Here is a 23,312-nt window from a genome sequence, read left to right on the forward strand (position 1 = left end):
GAAGGCGATGGAGACCTGTACCACATGCGTGGACCGGAAGGAACTGGTGCCTGGTTGTCTACTTTCTACTCGGGCTTTAGCTGGAGGAGGACGTACTTTAGATTCTATGTTGCGGGTTCTATATACATTAATGTTCAAACCCAAGGCAGAATTTTCTAAGAAACTGTCTTAAATATGGACACATACATATTAACATATAATAATATAAAATGTATATATATTAGAGACAGTGTCTTGGTATGTACATCTATATATTTATGTATTTTATATATAAATATATATGGAAATGCGAACAGTTTAGAATTGTCATAGTGATCTTGAAAAGGAACAAATACTGATTTCTTAGGACATTTTAGATGGGTGTGGCAGCAGAGATACTGAACTGTCTATTCCCAAGGATGAGTCTGGAAGAATTTTATTTTTAGAGGTCTTCATTAAGATGAATCACAGAATACAACCAACTTCACGTGGCTCCCACAATGAGATTTTATATTTACAAATCTTATTATTTATTGCATTCTTCCTGAAATCCAAATACTTCTATTTTCTGTTAGCAAAAGAACGCAGCATGGTATAATGTTTCCTCTGAGCTAAGGAAACTACTCTCTGAGGACATGGAGGAACCTTCTCATGGCCACAGAGCTGGTTACCCAAACCAGGACTGCTTGCTGACTCCACGTCCTGCGAAGTGGACCAGTTATGCACACAGTGTGCTTTTCACTGGTCACTTTTTGCAATTCGAATAAAATAGATGATGCCACAGCACAACACAACAATCTACTACGGGGACAGGTGGATAACAAATCATCCAGCTACAGGATGGATGCACAGGCAAATTTGAATTCCACATCATCTTCAGTTAAAGTTGAGCCTTTAGCTAGCCTGGTCTACAAAGCAAGTCCAGGACCACCAAGGCTCCACAGAGAAAAATCTTTCTCAAAAACCCAAAATCCAAAAACAAACAAAAATCCCTGGGCACAGTAGACATATCTCTGACTTAAATGACTCCAACCATACACAATGGTAGACTTACTTAAGAAATTTGCATAAAGAACAACAAAAGTAAAATCAGAGAAAAAGCGTAGGGAGGGGAAAGAACTTAAGGAATTCCCAAATCATTAATATAAGACTGAGAAATGACAATATTAATGCTCCCTGGAAAAGAAATGTTATTTTTGAATAATTTTTCTAGTATATCAAGTTCTTTCTATGTATAAAACAAGCTTAGGAGCTATGCTAAATCAACACAAAGGACAATAAACTCTTTCTGTTTCTACTTAAGAAATGAACCATTGCATTGATCATGTTTAAAAGGCAAAGCCAACTTGAGAGGATTTGGTGTCCTTTCCTACAGAGGAGCCCGCTTCCCATGTAATCAGTGGAGTATTAAATACTCTTGGAATAGTTTTAAAAATAAAATTCAACCATCAAACTGAACTTGAACAATTTTCCCCTCACAACCCCACTGAAGCACACAGAGTCGGCCACAGCCCCTAGAAGGATGGGTTCTCTAGGTCCTGTGCGCAGACTCCTGGGTATGACTCCATCACACAGACCTCTATGCTGACCATGAGTTCAAGACTGCTCTCCTCTCAAGAATCTGTCCACTTCTATTTTCATTGCCATTTTAGTGTGGAGCCCTATCACCTAGTGAGGACCTCAACTAAGGCAGGACTCATATCCGTCAGCAAAACTCGAGAAAGACTCTTGCCTTAGCTCTGGATCCACTCCCTGGGTGCCTATGACCCCAAAGTGTGTGTGTTTTCCTGAAGAAGACTGTCCAGGGGACATTTGACTATAGATCAAGTCTGTTCTATGCAAATTCCCTACACATTTCATAAAAGTGCCACAAAAAGTAAGATTTCTCACAGTGGCAAACATTTCAGTCGGTAGGGAGCTGTGCTTGTGGGATGCAGGATTGACTTTCATGGTGGCTGCCTCAGCTGGATTCTGCAGCATAAGCTGAGGCGGGACATTCTGAGCGTCTGTAAATGTCAAAGAAGGTCAGTGACATGCCACAGGTTTTCACTAAGGTGGCAAATAGGAAAAATGCAAACTCCGTATTGTACAATGAGGGCTATACAAATTATATGCATACATTTTAATTATGACTTATGAAATTAATCTTAAAATGACAGTTATGACTTTAATATATTTTATTTCATTTCATTATTTTTATTTTATTATATGTTATTTTATACTTTATGTTTTCTAATAAACCTTTATTACTTTTATAGTCAGAAAATATTTCTAAGGAGAATACAAAATATTTTAAAGACATTTAGAACTGAAAAAAAGCTCGATTGTTATGGCAATTTGGATAAGGTATTCTAACAAATTTGGCGATATTGATATGCCAAAACTGCAAAGCTGCCAAATAAAAATTAGAAAAAGATTCTGGTGTGTTGGGGATGTGGCTCACCACTGGTGTTCTGCCTCAGGAAATGAGAACGCTCTTCGAAATGAATCAGAATTTTATCCTAGAAGTGTCAGCTGGATATTCCAAAGTAGACAATAGATGAGGATTAAGAAGAAAAAATAAAGAGGGATCAAAGAAAATCAAAGGCACAGGGTTTGCTCCTCTGGCACAAAGGAGTAAAGCAGGCAAAGGAGAGCAGAGAGAAGGGATGGATGGATGGCTCTGCCAACAACCAGGACCGCTAACAACAACAACCAGGATTGTTAACAACAACCAGGATTGTTAACAACAACCAGGATTGTTAACAACAATAACAACCAGGATCACTAACAATAACCAAGATCACTAACAATAACCATGATTGTTAACAACAACCAGGATTGTTAACAACAACAACCAGGATTCTTAACAACAACCAGTTTGTTAGCTGGGACCTGGGGCTGCTGCCCTTGACATCTCAAGTCTTCACACTTCCACTGTGGTGCCTGCTGCTGGGACACACTCATCTCTGGGCAGTCAGGTCCATAATTCAAAGGTGTTGCAGGTCCAGGCATGCTTTACCAGTCAAAGGATCCGCAACAGGTGCCATCCTGGGGGGTCTGCGAGGCACTGGCATTTGGTACCTCACATGCTTCCAGAATTTGGAGCTTAGCGACTCCTTGTTGGCCACGTGGTCTTCCCTCCATTTGATGGTCCCTTGCATTTTCACAAGGTGCTGGAGAGAATCCTGAAGGTCCTCAACCTGCAGCCGGCTTGCCTCACCCACAGGCTGCATCTCAATAAGAATCACCTTGGAGTTGTTCTGGATGAGGGCGCTGTGCAGGGCAACCTCCTGTTCATAGGCAAACTCCTTGCTGTGCATCATGTGAGGGGCCAGGATAAACATGTGCCGCCTGCTCTTCTGGATGCTGCTTTCCACCACGGTGGCCGCGTCTACAGTCAAGAGATGGATGGAGACTTCCTATCATTCCTCTTGTAAGTTTAATGTTTGAATCAGCAATGTTCTGGACATTAAAAAAAAAACCCTCTTCCTGTTGCAATCTGTTGGGAGAGTCTGAGCTGATAGAGTCATATTCAGAAAGTAGAAGCGAAGTTAGCTATTTTGCTACAAAAATATCCCTCCAAGGGCCCTCTGTTTACATAGCTAGATCAATGCTGTTGACTGATTAGAACTACCAAGGGAAGTGATGGTCTCTTAGTCTATCATTTTGTGGGGGACTTAGAATTTAGGATGACTGGAATTTAATTGTTAGACTGTAGTCTTCTTAGGCTGGCTATTGATGAGTTTTTAAAAGAGTTAACATTTAATTCATACACTGAAGAGTGCAGACTCAGCAAGTCTTGATCCTCTCAACTGATCGATGGTACTAGACAAGGCCTGGCTCACTTTACCCACCCACTCAAATTACGTCTGTTCATAGAGCTGTTTTGATCCATGATTCTAGAAACATCCTGAGAAAAGTCAGATCTCCTATCAAAATCAGCATTTGTATTTGTGCACAGGTCAAGATGATACGTTAGCACTCGGTGGGGGAGGAGGACTAGGGGAGACTTTGAAGAAACTCTGTGCTGCACCTAGTGCTCACTGAAGAAGGTAAAAGCGCATGAAAGGAATGAAGCCATGAGCAACTCCAGGTCTTAGACTGCAGTGGTGAATTCTAGTCACCCAGAGTGAGAAAATGATGTGAAACAGTGCCAGATGGAGTCTTATGCTGGTTGAGACTTTTCATGCTGGATGGAAGGAGATGAGGAGTGAGCTTCAGGGGAGAGTGGGAGACAGCTAGCCAGAACACATGCACAGGGCAGTGGGCAGACACGAGCTTCCTCAAAGGGAAGAGCCGTGCTCTGTTGGCAGCTGTGATTTAACTGGGTAGAGGAAGGGTCAGAGTTCATGTATTGAGGCAGGGGATGTGGGAACCATCCAGAAGAGAGCACTGCCACCTGACAAAGATGATAAGAGCCTGATTTCAGGAAGCATCCAAGTGTCTGACTTTGGCTGGTTGGAAGTGTTCATATAGATTGGCTGGTGAAGTAGGAAGGAAAGATGGAGATCTGACAGCTAGGTAGAGCCCCATAGACAAGGGTGGGGACCTATAGATCCTTGAACAGATGCGAGACACAGAAAGAGCCAGAGTGACCGGTGCCCACTATTTTCTACCCCTACAGCAGTCAGAGGGAGAGCTGGGGATGCAGGGGAGCTGGGATGATTAAGACTGTACCCTTCAAACTTGTGCATCTTCAGGCCATTTATAACAGTGTCAGCACTGATCAAATATTGGAGAAGAAGCCAGATTGCCCTGTGCACATGCCTGTCAGTCTGTAGGTACTTATGTCCTTCTCCTTTAGAAGACATGTCAATTTAAAAAGCAAATGTGAACATCATTAGGCGTATGTTTATGATACTCTGTCCCCATTTTCACTCTAAACCCTTGTTTTCTTCAGGGGAACCAAAGAAGGGTTGAAAGGAGGTCAGAGCAGTCTTGCCCTAAATGTGTGGAGGACAGAAAAAAAATCTGCTGATGTGGCTGGAGCTGTGATAAAACTCTCAAGTACACAGGATTAACTGAGAATGCTAAGAAACAGATGCCCCTGTTTTGCCACCCTGAGAATACAAACTGGCAAACTGTCTCATCAACCTGAGGGAAATCAGAGGGATTTTCCTCTGGTCTTCAAACACCTTTGCTATAGGCTCTCTGGATATCAGAATCCAAATCTTTTCTCTGGGTCTTCTGTTGGTCTCCTGGAGAGATCTCGAAGTTTCAGAGCTGGCACTGCTTAAGTATTGTGTCCTTCTCCCCGCTTCACGACCCAGGACACTCCGGGTGCTAACTCAGGGAGCACAGAAACATGGGGGAGAGCATTACAGAAAACCACAACTGGTCCAAAAGTAGAGAGCAAAATCCTGGTGGTGCCAAGCCACAGCTGGTAATCTACAACATGGCTCCTTCACCTAAGGCTCAGGAGACACCTGGGAAGAGAAGGTGGAAAGATGTTAAGAGCCAGAAGACCAGGTCAGCTGTGAGAGGTTGTGCCTCCCAGAAATGACAAGGAGGCTTCACTCACGGCATCTTATCATTACGGATGCCCACATAAGACCTGAGTATATACAAGAGCAACAGATATGCAAGCATGTAAAGGGAAATCTCCCAGGGGCCCAGCCATAGATAAAGAACTACAAGCAGCCAAGAAATGTCAAAAGTAGAAGAGATGCCTGGGATGCACCCTCTGAGTGGTTTTAAAGTTCCAAGTGGTCAACCCTGAAATCATATCCACACAGGCCACACTAAATGGGATGATCAGACTAGGTATGTGTGTGTGTGTGTGTGTGTGTGTGTGTGTGTGTGTGTGTATTTGTGTTTGCACGTACATACAGCAATAACAAAGAAAAAAGGACATGATTTAAAGAAAGAGCAAGGGTGAAGAATTGGAAGGAGGGAGAAATTCTATGTTTAACTTTTTCTGGGTGTGGGTTAACTCACTCAGTATGATCATTTCTAGTTCCACCCATTTGCCTGCAAATTTCCGGATTTCTTTGTTTTTAATAGCTGAATAGTATTCCATAGTGTAAATGTGCCACAGTTTCTTTATCCATTCTTCAACTGAGGGACATTTAGGCTGTTTCCAGGTTCTGGCTATTACGAACAAGGCTGCTATGAACATAGTTGAGCATATGTCCTTGTTGCGTGGAGGAGGATCCTTTGCATAATGTTTCAGATTATTTTAGTGGGATGGGAATGAAACAAAGTGGACGCCATGGCAGCTAGTACCCAGCAAAGCCCTTGACTGGTACTGCCGTGTTCCGTCCACACTGCTGTGAATATGTCATTGTTAGTACAGGAGTCTGGTGAGGACAGCAGAGGATGGGCAGATCCTGAGGGACAACCTGAAAGCTCTGGCTGTGGGCCAGCAGGACAGCTCAGTGGTAAAGGCACTTGCCACCAAGCCCAAGGACCTGAATCTGATCCCCAAAGGCCATGATAGATAAAGAGAACTGATGTTTTGCAAGTTAGCCTCCGACTCTCATGTACATGTGTGGCACACACAAAATAGACGTAATTTGAAATATCACTGGCTTTAGACAAGCATGGTGGCTCATGCTAAGTCATAACTACCGTGTGTTTCAAGCCAGCCAACACTATATGGTGAATTCCAGCTACACGATGAGTACTGTGCATTTCAAGCCAACTACATGGTGAGTTCTAGACCAGCAAGGGGAACCAGGAAAGGCACTGTCTCAAAATAATCAACCAATCAATACTAAGTCTCTGGTCTTGAGTTTGAGATGACGATCAATAAAAGTCCTTTACCAATAAGGAAAGAGGTCAGATCTTTTGCATTAATTATTTATTAATGCATATATGTTTATTATAAAGTAAGCATTCTAACCTAAAATCCCCATTACAACTCATATGTTATAAAAATGATAATTATCTCCACTTATTACTATGAAATTACTATACGAATATGAATATGAAATTACTTCAAAACAGGATGATAAATTTAAAAATTCAGCATAGGAAATGTGAGAGTGTGGTCCACCTAATAAATTACAATGCTAAAAACTAGTACAGCCACTTTGGAAATCTATCTGGTGCTATCTCAGAAAAATGGGAATAGGGCTTCCTCAAGACCCAGCTATTCCACTCCTTGGAATATACCCAGAAGATGCTCCAGCACACCACAAGAACATTTGCTCAACCATGTTCATAGCAGCCTTATTCATAATAGCCAGAACATGGAAACAGCCTAAGTGTCCCTCAGTAGAAGAGTGGATAAAGAAACTGTGGTACATATACACTATGGAATAGTACTCAGCTATTAAAAACAAGGAATTCCTGAAATTTGTGGATAAATGGATTGAGCTAGAAATGATCATAATGAGTGAGTTAACCCAGAAGCAGAAAGACTCAAATGGTATATACTCACTTATATCTGCATACTAGCCCAAGGGGCATGTCCCACGAAAGCCTTCACTTACCAGGAAACTGGGACAGAGGGGAGGGCATCCTATTGGGACTCTAAATGAGAGACGCATGGGAGAATAGAAAAAAAAAAAAAAAAGGATACAGAGGGTCCTAGAAATCTACAAGTAGAACAATATGATAGGCAGATTGGGGCCCAGGGGTCCTGCTCAAACTAAGGCACCAGCCAAGGACAATACAGGAGGTAAACTTTAAACCCCTTCCCAGATCTAGCCAATGGTCAGAACATTCTCCACAGTTGAGTAGAGAGTGTGATATGACTTTCTCACGTACTCTGGTGCACATTTGACCATGTCCCCTGGAGGGGGAGACCTGGTGGCACTCAGAGGAAGGACAGCAGGTAGCCAAGAAGAGACTTGATACCCTATGGGAATGTATAGGGGGACATAATCCCCCTCAGGAACAGTCATAGGGGAGGGGAATAATGAGAAAATGGGAGGGGGAGGAATGGGAGGATGCAAGGGATGGGATAAACATTGAGATGTAACAAGAATAAATTAATAAAAAAAAGAGAAAAAAATTACAATGCTAAGGTGGGGTGAGAATTTTTATCTCTTTGGAGATCCAGTTGTGTTATGTGAGTATGGTTTTGTTTATCCTAGGTGTTGGATGGGACTGCTTCAGTTGGTGCACAGCCATGAACTATGATTGTCTCGTGCTCTAGGAGGGGCGTGATTTTTGCAAACATATAATTCTCACTACATATTCCATGCCCTTAAATTTTTTTGTATTTAAAAAATTTAGATCTATGTATAATGTGTTAAACATCATGTTGACATGTTCTATGGTTCTCCTTTCCACATCTTTCCCACCCCCCATTGTCCTCGCACCCCTAATTAGCTGCCCAGACTCTTTCCCTGTGTTCATGTTCTATGTGTCCTTTTCCCCACACCATCCCTCCTCCTTACCTCACGTCACCCTCTCTTGCTTTCCCTCCCTGACCCGTGGTGGCAGCTTTACCTTGTCCAGGCAGCAGGTCTCTCCCATAAATGCACAACTTGTAGCCACATTTATTCTCCAGAACGTCGGGCAGAGTATGATGAACAAAGAACTCTACAGAGCTGGCTCCTGCTGAGCTGCCCCAGAAGCCCCGTGGATAAATGACATAAGCGTCATAGAGCTTGCCATCTAGAACGAGATCAAGAAGCACCACTTCATTTGCTGGTTCTAAAAACTCTCATCAGTCTGCTGAGAGACAGTTTCTGCCATGGTTTACCACTGTTAGTGAACATCTTTCCTCCCCTAAACACTTTAAAATCAATTGACGTCAACAACCAAAGCCATAAAAGGTGACCAGGAAATAAGAGACCTGAAGCAAAGGTTTGTTTGTTTGTTGACATATTAGCTTGAATAAAAGAGAACAGAGAGTCTGTTCAGAATACTTCAAGGTTTTTTACAAGCTTATAGTATTTATCATCATGGATGGGCCCTCCTTTTGTGCCTTTTGCCTGTTATATTTTTCCCACACAGCATTCCTTGTCTTTTATCCACACAACACAGGTTCAAAGAAGTTCAGCTGATACGCAAAGCCACGAATGGTACCAAGTCATCTATTCTACATTGACGCGCGCTCGCACACACACACACACAGACACCCCTAAGACTAGTTTACAAACTTAGCACAGTAAGAAGTTAACAACCACAACTAGTAATAAAGACAGAATAATAGGCTACTAAAACAGCATCGCTTTACGGCCATTATTTCACAGTAAAACAACTGTTACTCAAACACAAGCTCCGTGGTACTTTCATCAGTAAACTGTTCACTGATACAGTAGATGAGCAGTGGATGGGTACAGATACAGCATGGATACACTGAGGCTTCATGTTCCAGGCAGGACAATCACCTACCACAGAATCATGTTCAACTTAAAACACGTATTTGTTTCTTTCAGCGATTCCTTATTTAATCTTTGCAAGCTTCTGTTGACCTTAGGTAGCTGAAATGCCAGGAAACAAAACCAAGTCTGTCTGGGAACTTCCTCGGGAGGAGTGCACACGCTCACAGGCTACAGGCTAACAGTGACCAGGAAGCAGGATTACCTAAGCAGTCGGAGTTCCTCACAATTGAAAACACCACGCGCTAGTCAATTGCTTCAAACACAAAGACCTAGTGTGTTCACTCCAGGTGAACATGTCCTCCCTTCACCAGAGCGCTTCCCTTCCATGGGTAAAGGTTGTGCAAGTGTGCACTCATAGCTCAAGGATTCAGGGGAAACGAGCCCCTCCTCCACCTGCTCAGAACTGGAAAGCAGGAATGGTTCCTAGTTTTTTGGTTTTTGTAGAATTTGATCAACACATTTTTTTCTGAAACATTGAATGCTGTATGGCCCTGAGGCCCAGTCTACTAGTAGGGACTCCCTAGGACCAGCAATCGCACCAAGGAGAATATTTGAGATGAATGTCTGAGGGTCACAGCACAAGAAGTGACAGAGCAGCATGGAAAGGGTCTGTGCAGATTCAGACACCTCACTGATGAGGTTACAAAGAACATGGACATTGGGTTTGGCAATATGACATCAATAGACAAATAACCAGCAGCCACTGGGACTTTTTATTGTGGAAAGAATCTTGACGTGGATACTCACCATTCTGAGTTTTGTAAGGTGTCACTATGTCTCTCCAGCAGAGAGCAACCTCAATCCAGAACACTTTTAAAACTATCACCAAGACACTGACAAGCATTAGCAACGTACTGCATCCCACAACTAAGTGGTAGGTGCTTCGACGATCAACTATGAAGGGGTGGGGGTGCGAGAGAAACTGTCATTAGTATTAGTGAAATAAGACAGGATGGACAGTTGCCTGAGTGGGCACAGCGCCTGAACCCACAAGGCATTCTCCCAATAAACCATCACCGATTTTTCATGAATACTTTCAAAATCAACAAAATTTTACTAGCCCATATTCTATGGAAGTCTTGGGGCTTGGTAGCACAGGGTGTTCTTAAAGGTAAAGGAGACACATGTAAACTCAACAGAGACAGGCAGTAAAATCTGGCAGAGGCGTTTTGAACGGAGGTTGCTCCATGCTGGGATAAATAAGGAAGGCTTCCTATAGAATGGATCAGAACAGGATGAAGAGTACTCAGAAACGTCCAGAAAAGGCAACGCTCTCCTGTGTGGAGAGGATGCTGAGGCCATGTGCAGGGGTGGAAGTGTGCTCTGAGAACTATATGAACTCAGTGTGGGGAAGGAGGGGAAGATGTGGCCAGGGCTGTGCATAACCAGACTCTTGCGAGGGTCCTCATTTGAAATGGCATTAAAATTGAAAGTGCAGCAGGATTTATCTGATGGTCATGGAAAGCTTGTTTTTATGGGAAGGGATGACATGTTCAAGGGCAACTATTTGGGTGGAAGATGAGGCTTGGAACTCATGAGGTAACTAGAATGGGATTGGCAAGGCCATGTTTGCTGGTGACCCTAAGAAGCATAAGTCAGTAGGTCAGGGGGCCTATGGCATCTAAGAAGGACATAGAAGAAAACCAGGTCACACTCCACTGAGTATGTGTGATGGAGAAGTCAAATTGCTGGTTCTATATGCTGGTGCTTTCTGCCATTGAGCTCTTCCCTCAGCATCTCTGGGCTTAGTTCCATATTCCATGTTTCACAAAACAAACAAGAAACATGGCTTCCAACTTCAAGAATTTGTTAGACACAAGTTGAACAGAGTAACAGTCACCATTCATGATATTCTTGGCAGTTATTAACTTTATGATCTTTATAGACTCATGAGTGGCACTGCTTACACATGAATATAAATAGACTCTCATGTCTAACCTGGTAAGTGCTTCTTTTTTAATTTGTTTGTAAGTCCCTATGTGAGTCACCCTATAGGACTTCCAGGTCCTGACATGAAAATCTCTGCTAGTAACAAATCCCTTTCCTTTCCTTAATAGTTCACCACATCTGTGACCCCAGGAAAAGGAACTCGGGACACAAAGTCTGTGACCCAAAAGTGAGGAGTGAGCTCAACCCTGGCCAGAGCTTGCTGTCTTCACTATTTAGTTTTAAGGAAGCGCTTCCAAGGAGCTCATTCAGAAGAATTTTCTAAAAGTCCAGCTGGATGTGGGCTAGGACGGAATGGAAAGAGCACTTCTTGCTGGAACTCTTGTGGGTGGAGCACCTATGTGGGAGGCTGAAAACATTCACAAGGGGCAAGATTTGATTCAAGATGTTGAAGAAAGCTGATGTTCAACATCCACCAAAGTGCTTACGATTTTGTAAAGTACAAGTGATAAACTTGTATTAGACATAAATGACCCAAATTCCATTGTTTATAAACAGGAAAATCTCATCTGTGTTGAGTCCTGGCTCTTGAATTACAGTTCATGGGAAACCCCTGGGATCACTCTGACCTTGAGTCCTTGGTAAATGAAATTATGGACAGTGTGGGTGTGGTGGTGAGAAAATAACTGAGAAACTCCAAGGGAGAGCAATTAGATCTGGACTGAGCATGAAAGCATTGACTATGTATATGACCATCGCAGGCACTAAACTTGCCCCTAACAAGTGTTTAGAAATATGCAGAGAGAGGCTTTTTAATTTTATTGTTTAAATTTAAGAAATATCAGAATTGTAGAAATAAAAGAATTCATTATAATTCAAGAGCAATACACACAAGTTTTATTTGATATGCTGAGTTGTAGAAACAGTATGAACACATTAATTTGAATAATAACAGTTAAATTAAAACTAAACTAGAAAGTATAAACACACACAAACAAAATGAATATGAAATTCCAGATAACACAAATCTATCCAATAAAATGTAACTAGAGACAATTCAGAAGTCTAGACAAAAGACAGTGTTGGCAGAAGAGAGTCTAAAAGACAGAGGGCTGTGCTAGGTAACAGTGTGGGTGTGGCTTCCCTTTTCCTGTAGGATCCATAGTGACCTCCACCATGTTATAACACTGTGCTGTGGTCACAGTCATCCTGAGTAAGGCCGTTATCAGGGGCAGATGCCCAAGATCTCGCTGAACAGGACAGCACTAAAGGTCATCTATGAGTCACAGCTCTGGTCACCCATGAATCACAACTCTGTTTTGTAAAACATTCATAAGTGAGAGGCTAAAATCAAAAGCAAAATAATAAACTCCTGGCTGGATAAGGGATGCATAGCTTTAATCCCAGCACTTGGGGAGGCAAAGGCAGATGGAACTCTGAGAGTTCAAGGCCAGGTTGGTCTCCATAGTGAAAACAAGCAAAAACAAGAGAAATCCCAAGGACCACATCAGACAGAGACAGTGTGACTGTCAAATCAATACCTCTGTCTTTTCCTTTTCATTAACATATTCACTCAAATGAATGTCTCACATATTGCTATGAGCCTAGAGTCAGTATCTCTTTCCCTTACCTACCCTCTTGATACTTGAAAAATAATTATTTGTTTTTTTTTTTTTACATTAGTTGTATTGCCTCCAAGGGAGTGGCCAGTACCATAAGAGAGTGATAAGGGTAAAAATATTTTTTCCTTATTCTTTTCAAATGGGATCAAGTCCATCTTTTCCCTATCACGATGTCTGTGTCTGTGAATTCAGACACCAAGCAAGGTCATTAATAACTTCTCAGAATGAAAAGCTTATAAGTTGTTTTCTGTGACAAGGTCACACAAAGTGACACAACATGTTTGTTATTGCTTTGAACCCAGTATAAACACCATTGTCCCTTGAGCTTGTGCAAAAGATGGCTGAGGAAGGCACTAACAGATGGAGAGGAGCCCAGAGAGGAGGGAAGGAGAGAGGGAGCGAAGGAGAGAGAGGAGGAAAAGAGAGAGAGGGAAAGAGAGCATGTGAGGAAAGCTGAAGAGAAGGGGGAGGAGTGTGGAGAGACCAAGCAGGAGGGGAGCACAGAGAAGAGGAACAGAGTGACAAGGAGCACCCTGGAAGATAGGACCATTCGGGAGGAACCGGATTTGAGGAGCATCCTCAAAAGGAGAAGAAGCACATTTCATGAGACTGGCCAACTATTCCCATGCTCACGATTGATGCCCTGTGACCAAGTTGCAACACACAGTCCACTGAGAAAATAGCTGCAGGTTACAGATGATTCAGCCAGTTTAGTTGAGCAAAGTGTGAGGGACACTCCTTACTTGGCTGTTTCTTTCTCAGTCTTATGGGGTGCCTTGTGCTGCCATGAAAGTTCAGGGCCATACAGTCATATTGCTGGGACAAGTCCTTGTCTGTCACTCCAGTTATCCTTAACACGGAGGTTAAACAGCCCATGTCGTTGCTGGAAGTGAGAAAGCAGCATGTTACTGGATAATGTTTTCCTGGCAAGTGCAAGGTTTGAAGAGGCTGAAAGGGATGTTTCAACTTCAGTATGGAAATATCTAGGCATAGTGATATATGTTCATATTATATCCCAAAGACGGTATATAATAACATTATCATTCAAGAAGAAGGAGGATCTCTGTGAATTAGAGGGCCTGGCCTGCATAGTGAGTTCCAGGCCAGTCAGGGCTACATAGCAAGGTGATAGATAGATAGATAGATGACATGCCTATGATTTTGACCTTCCTCTTCTTGAATTCTTGGTTCATTAAAATTTCCAATGTTCCTTTTGTTAATCTGCCACAGGACAGCAGTCAAGATCTGGGAGCCTTTGCCAAAGCAGGCTACACAGGTGATAGTTACGGTTTTTCCTAGAGGAGAAGTGAAGAGATTTACTAGGAAAACTAAATTCTGCAGGTGGCGTCCAGTTTCACTCAATACAGTAAAACTTTCTGCAGTTCTGCCCATGGCCCATCCTCATCTGCTTCCTGTGTTTTCTGTGGTCTCCACGGCCACTTCCCCAGTGTCTTCCTTTTCCTCACAGCCCCACCAGCCTCTCATCTCAAGGAACACTGAGCTGTCCCTAGTCTCACATAGTCATGTAGGAGTGCTGCTAGTTGAAATGTAAGTTTCTTTTTCCTGGTCCCTTTCACATCATTCTCTTGCCCCAGAATCCCCCTTGTCCCTCAGTGAGCTACCTGTGGAGATAAAACAGTTTTACCCAACCTAACTATTCTCCTGGATGTAAACATTCACAAAGCGTGCTCTCCAACGCCCCATTCCTCCAGCTCAAGATGTTCTTTCAGAAGTGAAAACATCAGAGCTGATTGTGGCCACAGTTATACATTCAAGCCCCCTTCCTGAGTCTCAGGCTCCCATCAGGAACTTGCCCTAAAGTGAGGCACATAAGAGGCATGAAACCCTGAGAGTCTCTGGAATGCACAGCTATGGAGAAAAGATCAGAGGCTTCCCCACTGCAGGTGGAAAGGGTAGTTGATGCTGTAGTTAGATGCTACTCTTTGGCAAGGAGGAGGATGGCAGGAAGGATTACACATGGAGTTATATGTGATCTGTGGTGCTCCCCAGAAATGAGGAACAACATTGTCTAAATAGGGAAGACTGCAAAGAACAGTGCTCATCAGAGTGATACACTGAGGCCAGAAGTGTGGTAGATTTAGAGGTCTCAGAAGAGTGATGAGGGAGGCATGACTCATCATGGTGTTTCAGAGAGTAAGTCCTTTTCACTGTGCCCAGCTGCTCATGGAAACCAACAAGAATAGTAACAGAGAGATTCATAATCTGTATTCTCATTCTTTGCCTACCACTCATCTGTGACCTTGGCTGTGCCTTTGAGCATCTCTGAGCCTATGTCCCTCAAAATTAAGGTGAGGACATCGGCCCACTGGGTAGAAGGGACAATAATAATCGATGCTTATATGAGAACTCTACAAACTCCAGGGCTCAATACAAATGTAGTGTTGCATTTTGTGGTGATGGGGATGGGTGTTTCCATACTGTCACCTCACATGATCACCACGTTCCCACTACTAGTTACATGACCCTTTCATAAAAAGACAGACCCCAAATCCTAGGGAAACATCTCCCAGACTAGTAGGGAGTTGGTTAAGATTTCTTACCTATTTCGACATCAAATGTCTCATTTTTTGAAGGGGCTGTGATTACTGGAAAGATAGAAAAGCCTTTTTCTAAAAATTAGAAACAAAAAAAGAATATAAGTATTTAAGTATTGATTGGTCATCAATATAAAGCTAGTGTTTTCATATTTTTATTTTATGTCATAGTATTGTGTTAATCTTTTTTGAATATAACCTTTGGCAAGAATACACACAAAAGAAACAAATATATTAAGCAACACTTTTTCTGATTACCATGAATCTTTTCTGTGCCTTCTGTTGTCTTCTATATCACTAGGACAAATACTGATCTTACACATTGGTCACTTGAAAACCATGATTTTGGAGAATGTGGATAAAAAATACCGAGAAGAGGAAGTCAATTTGCTCATCAACGTGATGCTCTCATGGGCCCACAGGTGTGCTGCTCACTGCTCTCCACCACTGTGTTTACATGTAGATGGGGATGCTTCTTCTTTCTCCTTCCTGTCACCACTGAGGCTGGGACAGGAGCAAGCGGGGACTTCTCTCGGAGCACAGATGAATCTTTACCCCTATGTGCTCATTTATTTCAGGGTGTTGTGATTAAGAAACATTGCAGCAGTTGACATTAAACAACGAGAGACACAGACACAACTGTGGTCTAGTGATGCTTATTCTAGCGATGTGGAAAAGGCTCTAAGCAAAACATTTTCTCCAACATTGCATAGTCCTTTTCCTGTTCAGTGCCAGTTGGATGGTGAGGCCCCATCTTCCCTACAGAGGAAACTGTGCCCTGAAGACCTTAATTCTGTAAACTCCATCATATATGTAAACTCCATCCTCTAATAGGTTCTGTAATATTGAAATCACATTTGGAAAAAGCTTTTTTTTTCCCATAAAGAATGGCCTGCTTTGAAGATACTGATGATGTCAAAAGCACTGTAAAAAGAAGTGAAAGCTACTCAATAGTGTGTAAAAAGGTCACTGTGCCCTGATACACTCACACATCTTTGTTTGTGGCTGCTATATCTATGAACCAACCACCTACATATGGACATTACTTGATTCTTTGTTATATGTTGTGCAGAATTTCTCTTTGTCATTCTTCCCTAAGAAGCAGTATACCTGTTTATGTAACAGTGCATTGGTTATTACAAGCAATCGAGAGATGAGGTAGACTTTAAGGGTTAAGGTGAGTAATTTCTAAGAAAATATACAAAACTGGATCATCCAGGATTTAGGTACATGAACATTCTGGACATCAGTAAAACAACAACAACAAGCAAACAACCCAACAATAAGTAAAAAAGAAAATAAATTCAGACTGAGTTAGTCCATGAAAATTAAGTCTCTTTAAAAAGGATAGTTATGGCTTTGGCTTGATAATATGATATCTCTCCCTCGAATTCTCAAACCATATGCTGCCACGTCAGCAACTTCCTGTCACAGTAGAGTATGTGGAAGTTAAGAGGAAGCACAAGGGAACTGGATATGGCTAGAGGACAGGAAATACTACCGGAAGTACCCAGGTCTTCCTGGTTGCATTTGTTTGATCTTGCACACGCTATTGAAGCCGAGAGCTCACCTTCAACTGTGAATGATCTGCTTGCAGACACATGGTAACCGGTTCCGTTCTCTGTGTGTGTGAATTTGCACGTGTAATCGCCTTCATCGTCGGGGCCCACATCGTCAATGAACAGGTATTCCCTGTGTGCCCTGAACCTCGGTGCCTGAAGAGCTTTGCAGTTCTGAAGCAACAACAAAGATATTCCATCCCTCTTCCACTGAGTTTGTCACTTGCAACTACAACAGTTGTGCACAGTTTATCCATTTCTCCACAAATAGCAAACTTTTACCTTAAACCACTGCACAGGTGCTGTCCAATTGTAGAGGTCAATTGTTGGACAAGTTATCTTGGAATTCTTGTCTGATCCATGTACTGTTGAGTACATCAAATAATCAGGAATGCTACAGCCTGGGGGCCTTTTATGTATGGTGACATTCACATATCCAGTCTTATTCAAGTTTGGACTATAAAGAGAAGGCAAGGATTTAAAAGACACACTTATTACCATGGAGTAGCTTAATCCAACTCTACCCCTTGCACAATGTTGCATTTACAAAAAAGATGTCTAATGGTTCTTCTCTTACTGCAAGAAAATCATTAAAATCTCCAGCTGTAAAGTCGTCTTTAGCCTTGACATGAAGCAGAGGCCAGAAGTGGCTTCAGCACGTCTGCGTGCATCACACCAGCTGGAACATGAGGATCCTAACTAAAATGTACGTGATCCTTGAGCCAGATGCAGCTAAGCTCCCTTTGTGGATTGCGTCATTTCATTCTCACAGTGACCTTTTGAGGATCATAATGATACCACTGCATGAGTTCTCCAGACCAGGCAGCAAGAGACAGAGGCGTCACTTGGTGGCACCACACATCTAACTACTAGAGTTGATGGATTTGGAAACTGTGGTTTCCAAACCTACATACCAAACTAGGTATAGTTTGGTGCCAGACGTTTGATGAGTACCAGAGATGGTGTGAAATCTAAACATGTGGCAATTGCAATTCAGTCTGAGGGATTTACAGACATAGACACCATGCCTGTCTCTACAGTTTACCTCTTTGTGATGCTAAATGTCTGGGCTTCCATTTGATATGCTAATTTGTTCTTACAGACAACAGTGAGTGATTACTCACATTATTATATGGGTCACTAGAAAAGTTGGGCATTTTTCTAATCAGGCTGCAAATGATGTATCTTTTTGTTATATATTCAATAGCCTATCGCCCCTCAGGTCTTCTCATTTGTCCTTTCTTGTTCAGTTCACTTTATTGATTTAGCCATTCTACTGAGAGTCAGAGCAGAGAGAAAGTAAAGATAGCTGGGCTACCAACCACTAATGAAAGAGGAGCAGCCACAGGCTCACAATGGTGTCCTGAGTAATACCTTCTGATAATGCAACTGTAAATCCCAGAGTCATCCACTCTGGCTGGTAGAAACTTCAGACGATCTCTTGAGACAAAGACCTGATTTCTTCTTTGAGTAGGAATACTTTCGTTTGTGTTTGAGTAATACCACTCCACAGGGTAAAGGGAGCCTCCTCTTTTGGGGCATCTCACAATTAAAGCTTCATTTTCTAGACCAAAGAATCGTTTACCTACAAATAAATATACAAGCATGATCCTGAAATGACGTTGCAAAAAGACCACAGTTCTTTTATATAGCTTAATGGTTCTGTTCAGGATTAGATTTTCAAAGGATTCGTATATTGTAATGCTTTCAGAAAGAATAAGTTAATGATTAAAAACCTTTACTACATGTGCTACTTGGTGCAATAGGTTAAGCAGTCACTTTGAGCCAATATGTCCCTTCACTCCTAGAGGAAAACACATCTATTTACCTGAAAACATTGTCAGTCGATGAAGCCTGCAATGGCTCCCATATGCAGGTGCCTCTTGCATTTTGATATATATGACTCAAAAAACTGATCTACTCACTTCCTTCTGAGAGATTTACCACAAAGAATGAATGGGAAATAATTTTTCTAGCAAAAGATTCAGCCCCCAACAACGGACAACAAACAACTTAAATGAGGCAAAATATTTCCAGAATTGCTTAAGTTAAAAAACATACCACTTATCTGAGAATCAATACTTACTGCCCTCCGTTACTGTGAAATACACGGGAACGGTCAGAATTGCCAAAGCCCAAGGCCCCATGCTCTGCTTGTCAGTCACAGTCACGTGCTGGTAATTGATTGCTGAGGTCACTCTGATGGATCAATGGCACTGCATGGTAATGGTGTCTTCACAAGGGGGCTGGAGAGTGTTGTCTGACTTAAGGTCCAGAAGAGAGATCAATGTAGCTATGAAAAAAAAACCATGTAAAATCATTAGTAAAATATTTATCTTGTCCTGCTTTTTACTTTCTAAAGACCATAAAAGACAGTCAATTGACACATACTTATTAAGTTCACATATGCATAATAATAGATTTCAGGTGCACAGTATTTCACTCATTCCTAATGAACTTGGAAACATACAGCAGTCCTCACAATGACTGGATTTTTTCACAATTACATCTTATCAGCCTCTTGAGAACTTTCTCAAAGAAACTAAATTAAGAGGAAAGAAAACAAATTTTTACATTTGAAAAAAAGTAGACCTATAAAATCCAATAGATGCTAGAAAACAGTGTTATGCAAAACCACAGGCATGTAGCAGACTGGAGGCAACACGCACATGCCTGTTGATTTACATTTCGGGACAAACAGATAGACAGCCACCACAGGAGAAACAAGGAGGGGAAACTTTGAGCTAAAGCATCAGCCAAGGGGCTACAGCTCACTCTCAAGAGCCACAGGGGTTTGCCGAAGGTCTGAGAACAACAAATAAACCCCATTTAAAAAAGAATCAATTATTGTAGCTTTTTCCTTTAACCATCAGGGAAGGGATACAGAAATTGCACAGGTAGGAGTGAGTATGAAAACCTTAGCAGTCTCAAGAGAGCGCATCTCTTTGTACTGCAGCCCTTTTTGCTTCTTACCCCAAATGAAGGGCTGGAGAGAACAGGCTGGGCCAGTGAGACTACACCCCAGCACCTGAAGCTCCTGTGCCTCTTTTCTGTAGACTCCCCATGTGGGCATGCTCCCTCTTTCATTTTAAATACACAGACGTCTTGTGATCTTCTACCCCACCCACCATGAAGTTTGAATTTTAGCCAAAATCCATGACTTGTTCAAAAATGCTGCTGTGTCACTTACGAAGAATTCTTAAACTTACCACATAAATATTTAAGCATAAAGACAATATTTTAATCCATGGGGGGAGGACCGATTAAATCGCCCACCCCCTCCCGTTTTTTGCAGAGTCATTCCTGCTGAGATAAACAATGCTGTTTATCTCCCCTGTGTCTTAACATTCAGTTCCAAATGACAGCACACATTAGGCTGCCCTTCAGCTACTCCCTGATATGACCTCTGGCTGACAGTGGTCAGTGGGGCAAACAGTTTCTGTAGCGTGGGCAATTTCACAAACCCCAGTGGTGGGGGAGGATGCAGGACATCAGGTTTCGTAGGTGCTGAGAGATGGTCTATAATGAAGACAGTGCAGCAGGCTCAGTCTGAAGCATAGTCTAGCACCTCATATTTTCCTTAGTGACTCTCAGCGGGGATGAAAATAACCAAGCGGACCTCCAAGGAGGTCATCCTCTTTTAGGGCTTCGCATAAAACCAATGTTAATAGTTGGTTTTGATTTTTACTACACATCCTTGTCAAGACTGTATTATGAGACTAGCACCAGTAGAAAAAGAATTCAAATCTCATCTCGACGCAGAATGTCCTTTTTGCCTCCTGCAGCAGTCTGTAACTCACCTATATCTGCTCTTCATTCCCGAAGTCAATCAATGACACAGTGTTCTCACCACTGTACAAAGAAGGACCCACAGGCACAGTGATAAAGTAGGGGGGGGGGTCCACACAAGACAACAACAAGAGATCAGAACTGAGGCAGCCTGGCTGTAAGGATTAGCCACCAACTCAAGTTGAGCCAGGTGTCAAAGAGAGGCTGGGGATGCCACTAGCTAAGAAGGAAGCTTGGGCCATTTCCCTACTGCTCCTTCATAGTGGGAGGTGCTGCTCCCAACATCTCTCCTCTGCCCAATGGCTCTTGGACTCTGGTGACACACTCTACAGGGCAGAAATACCAAGCCTTATGTTTGCTGGGATTGACCTTGAGTCTGTTTTTTTCTGCTATTGATTTTTATTATAAGAATCTCAACATGAGTATGGGCAAAACCCAAGACTACGTCATTTGGTGCTCCCATTATCCTCAGCCTGCTTAAATAATTCAACAAAGCTCACTCAGTTGTGGCTGGGGTTAAAACCAAGTTGTTGGAGGAAAAAAATGGGGATGTGTGCATTCTTGGTTTTTCCTTGGGTCAACTAAAAAAAAGAGAGAAACTGTCATGGCCAAAACCTTTCTGATATTGTCATGAATGAGTTGTTAAAGTGTGATATTTCCCTTTCCCAGATTCTTCAAGAAGCAATAAGCCATTTAGCTGCAGTTTTGTTTTGTAGACACGGACTGCAGTAGTTTGAGAATACAGAGAATACAGCAACACAAGGCACATCACAGCAAGGAGTGCCTCCAATCAAAACATGAAACAGGAGATGTAAAGAAGCAAAGCCCATCAGAATCTGTCCAGCATCTGCCAATTTTTCTCAATGATGCTTTTTAATAATGTCTTCAAACTACCATCCTTTCAAAATCAACTAATTAAAATAGAAAATATTTTTGCACCAATTCCCCTGTTGGGGGATTATAGTTATGAACCCATATGTGTGACTATTTATCATCTGGTTCATTGATTCTACGATGAAGTAAATTAAAAGAAACCCCTATGGTATTTGTGGGAGAGCAGTCAGTTCCTTTCATTTGAACTGCAGCACTGGCATGTTGTGTAACAGATATTATGCAAAGCTTATTCATTTGACTTGGCCAACAGTGCAGCTATTTTTAATTACAAACATTGTAATCTTCCTGAGTGGCCTGCCGGTACCCTGATTTCATCATAAGTCCACCATAGGAGTTGGAGACTTATTTATCACATTAAGAACCTTTACATATAAACAGATCCATACCTTTCAGGAGGTCTTACCAGAATAAATAAAGAATGGATGACTTTGCCCTCCCTTAATTAAAGATAATATTTATTATCTTTTAGGGCTTATTGGTTGTTTGGGTTGGTTTGGTTGTTTGTTTTCCTAATGAATTGTATGTGGCACTGTCCGGGGTCAGCCACGGATCTCATATGGCCTGTCATCACAGGCAATGCACATCCTCTCCTGTATCCTTTGACTCACCTTCTCCAGGCCGCTCAAGCTCTGCTGCTTCCAGCTGTTCTTTCTGCTGCAGTTCCCTCTCTGCTCCAACAATCAGGAGAACAAACTGAAAGAGTAGAGGCTTCCTACCTGCAGAACCTAACACCTGGTGTCCTCCAGCCTTGTCCCCTGCATCCCATGAGGGCTGGCGTCTCCACAGCTTCTCCTGTATCAGTGATGAGCGCACCCTCATTGGCTCAGAATGAAATTCCTCATCATGATCCACCTCCCACCACACATCTGACGGAGAGTTGGCCCAGTGAGTCAGTCACCGATTTTACCTGTGAAGCCTATCCTAATGGAAATGTCCCCCACCTCCACTCCCACCTTCTTCATCCACAACATCATCTTTGACTGTGTTTTATGGATGGGTTTGTGTTATCAGAGTTTCCTGGTGCCTCATTGGTCTCTTCTGAATGCGCTGACCCCAGAGAACCCCTAGGAATCTAAGTCAAGTCTTGTGGTTCTCTAGAACCCTTCTACTTTAGCAAGAGGAAAGGCCAATATCCTAGAATGGCCATGTGGACTTAGTGGTAGGATGTCACCTCTGTGGCCCTGGGTCTTTCTGTCCTTTGTGCTTCTTAGAGTTATAAGGCAACTCCACTGTCACTGTTGCTTCATCTCATAGGACACCTCATTGCAGCTACCCATGGACCAACTCTTCTCCTCCAACCTGGGTCTAAGACAGACCTTCTCATCAAGCTCAGCCTGGTACCCTGGTGAGCTTTCTGATGCCGTGATGAAGCTGCTCTGACCAAAGGCAACTTGTGGGGAGGAAAGAGTTTGTCTGGCTCACAGGTTACAATCCATCATTGAAGGAAGTCACAGCAGAAGCTCAAGGCAAGAGCTGGCAATTAGGAGCTGAAACAAAGACTAACAGGGAACGATGTTCCCTCACTTTCTTTCCCTGGCTTTCTCAGCGTCATTCCTGACACAGCCCCAACCCACCTGTCTGCAGACAACACTACCCATAGTGCATTGGGCCCTCTTGCATCAAATAACAATTACAGTAACCCACAGATGAGTCTGATGGAGGCAGCTTGAAGCTCTCTCTTCCCAGATTTGTTTCGAGCTGCTTAAAAAACAAACTAACAACAAAAAACTAACCTGCACACCTGGAGACTCCATCATCTCCTTC

At 42.5% G+C, this 23,312-nt stretch overlaps 1 protein-coding gene across 1 annotated transcript; it reads right to left on the bottom strand.

Moving 5' to 3' along the window:
• Positions 1-2,840: 2,840 nt before the first annotated feature.
• LOC127195371 (interleukin-1 receptor-like 1) lies at positions 2,841-19,070 on the bottom strand. The gene is made up of 10 exons (XM_051152743.1): positions 18,952-19,070; positions 18,240-18,450; positions 17,148-17,322; positions 16,877-17,039; positions 15,313-15,381; positions 13,905-14,046; positions 13,495-13,640; positions 9,990-10,136; positions 8,362-8,529; positions 2,841-3,352 (listed from the first exon to the last, which is right to left on the bottom strand). Exons 1-10 carry the CDS (start codon positions 19,010-19,012, stop codon positions 2,949-2,951), a joined length of 1,686 nt encoding a protein of 561 aa, XP_051008700.1. The 5' UTR covers positions 19,013-19,070; the 3' UTR covers positions 2,841-2,948.
• Between the last annotated feature and the right edge of the window lie 4,242 nt (positions 19,071-23,312).

This window comes from Acomys russatus, chromosome 11 (genome assembly GCF_903995435.1).
Source record: "Acomys russatus chromosome 11, mAcoRus1.1, whole genome shotgun sequence".
Taxonomy (NCBI): Eukaryota; Metazoa; Chordata; class Mammalia; order Rodentia; family Muridae; genus Acomys; species Acomys russatus.

What these genes read in the sequence shown, in the direction of transcription:
- LOC127195371 (XM_051152743.1), bottom strand. Translation starts at nt 19,012, where the DNA reads ATGGGGCCTTGGGCTTTGGCAATTCTGACCGTTCCCGTGTATTTCACA. An exon ending in GAGGAAGGTCAAAATCATAG is followed by an intron (nt 13,641 to 13,904) that starts GCATGTCATCTA and finishes CTGCTTTCTCAC; the next exon opens with TTCCAGCAACGACATGGGCT. An exon ending in ACTGAGAAAGAAACAGCCAA is followed by an intron (nt 10,137 to 13,494) that starts GTAAGGAGTGTC and finishes ACCCCTTCATAG; the next exon opens with TTGATCGTCGAAGCACCTAC.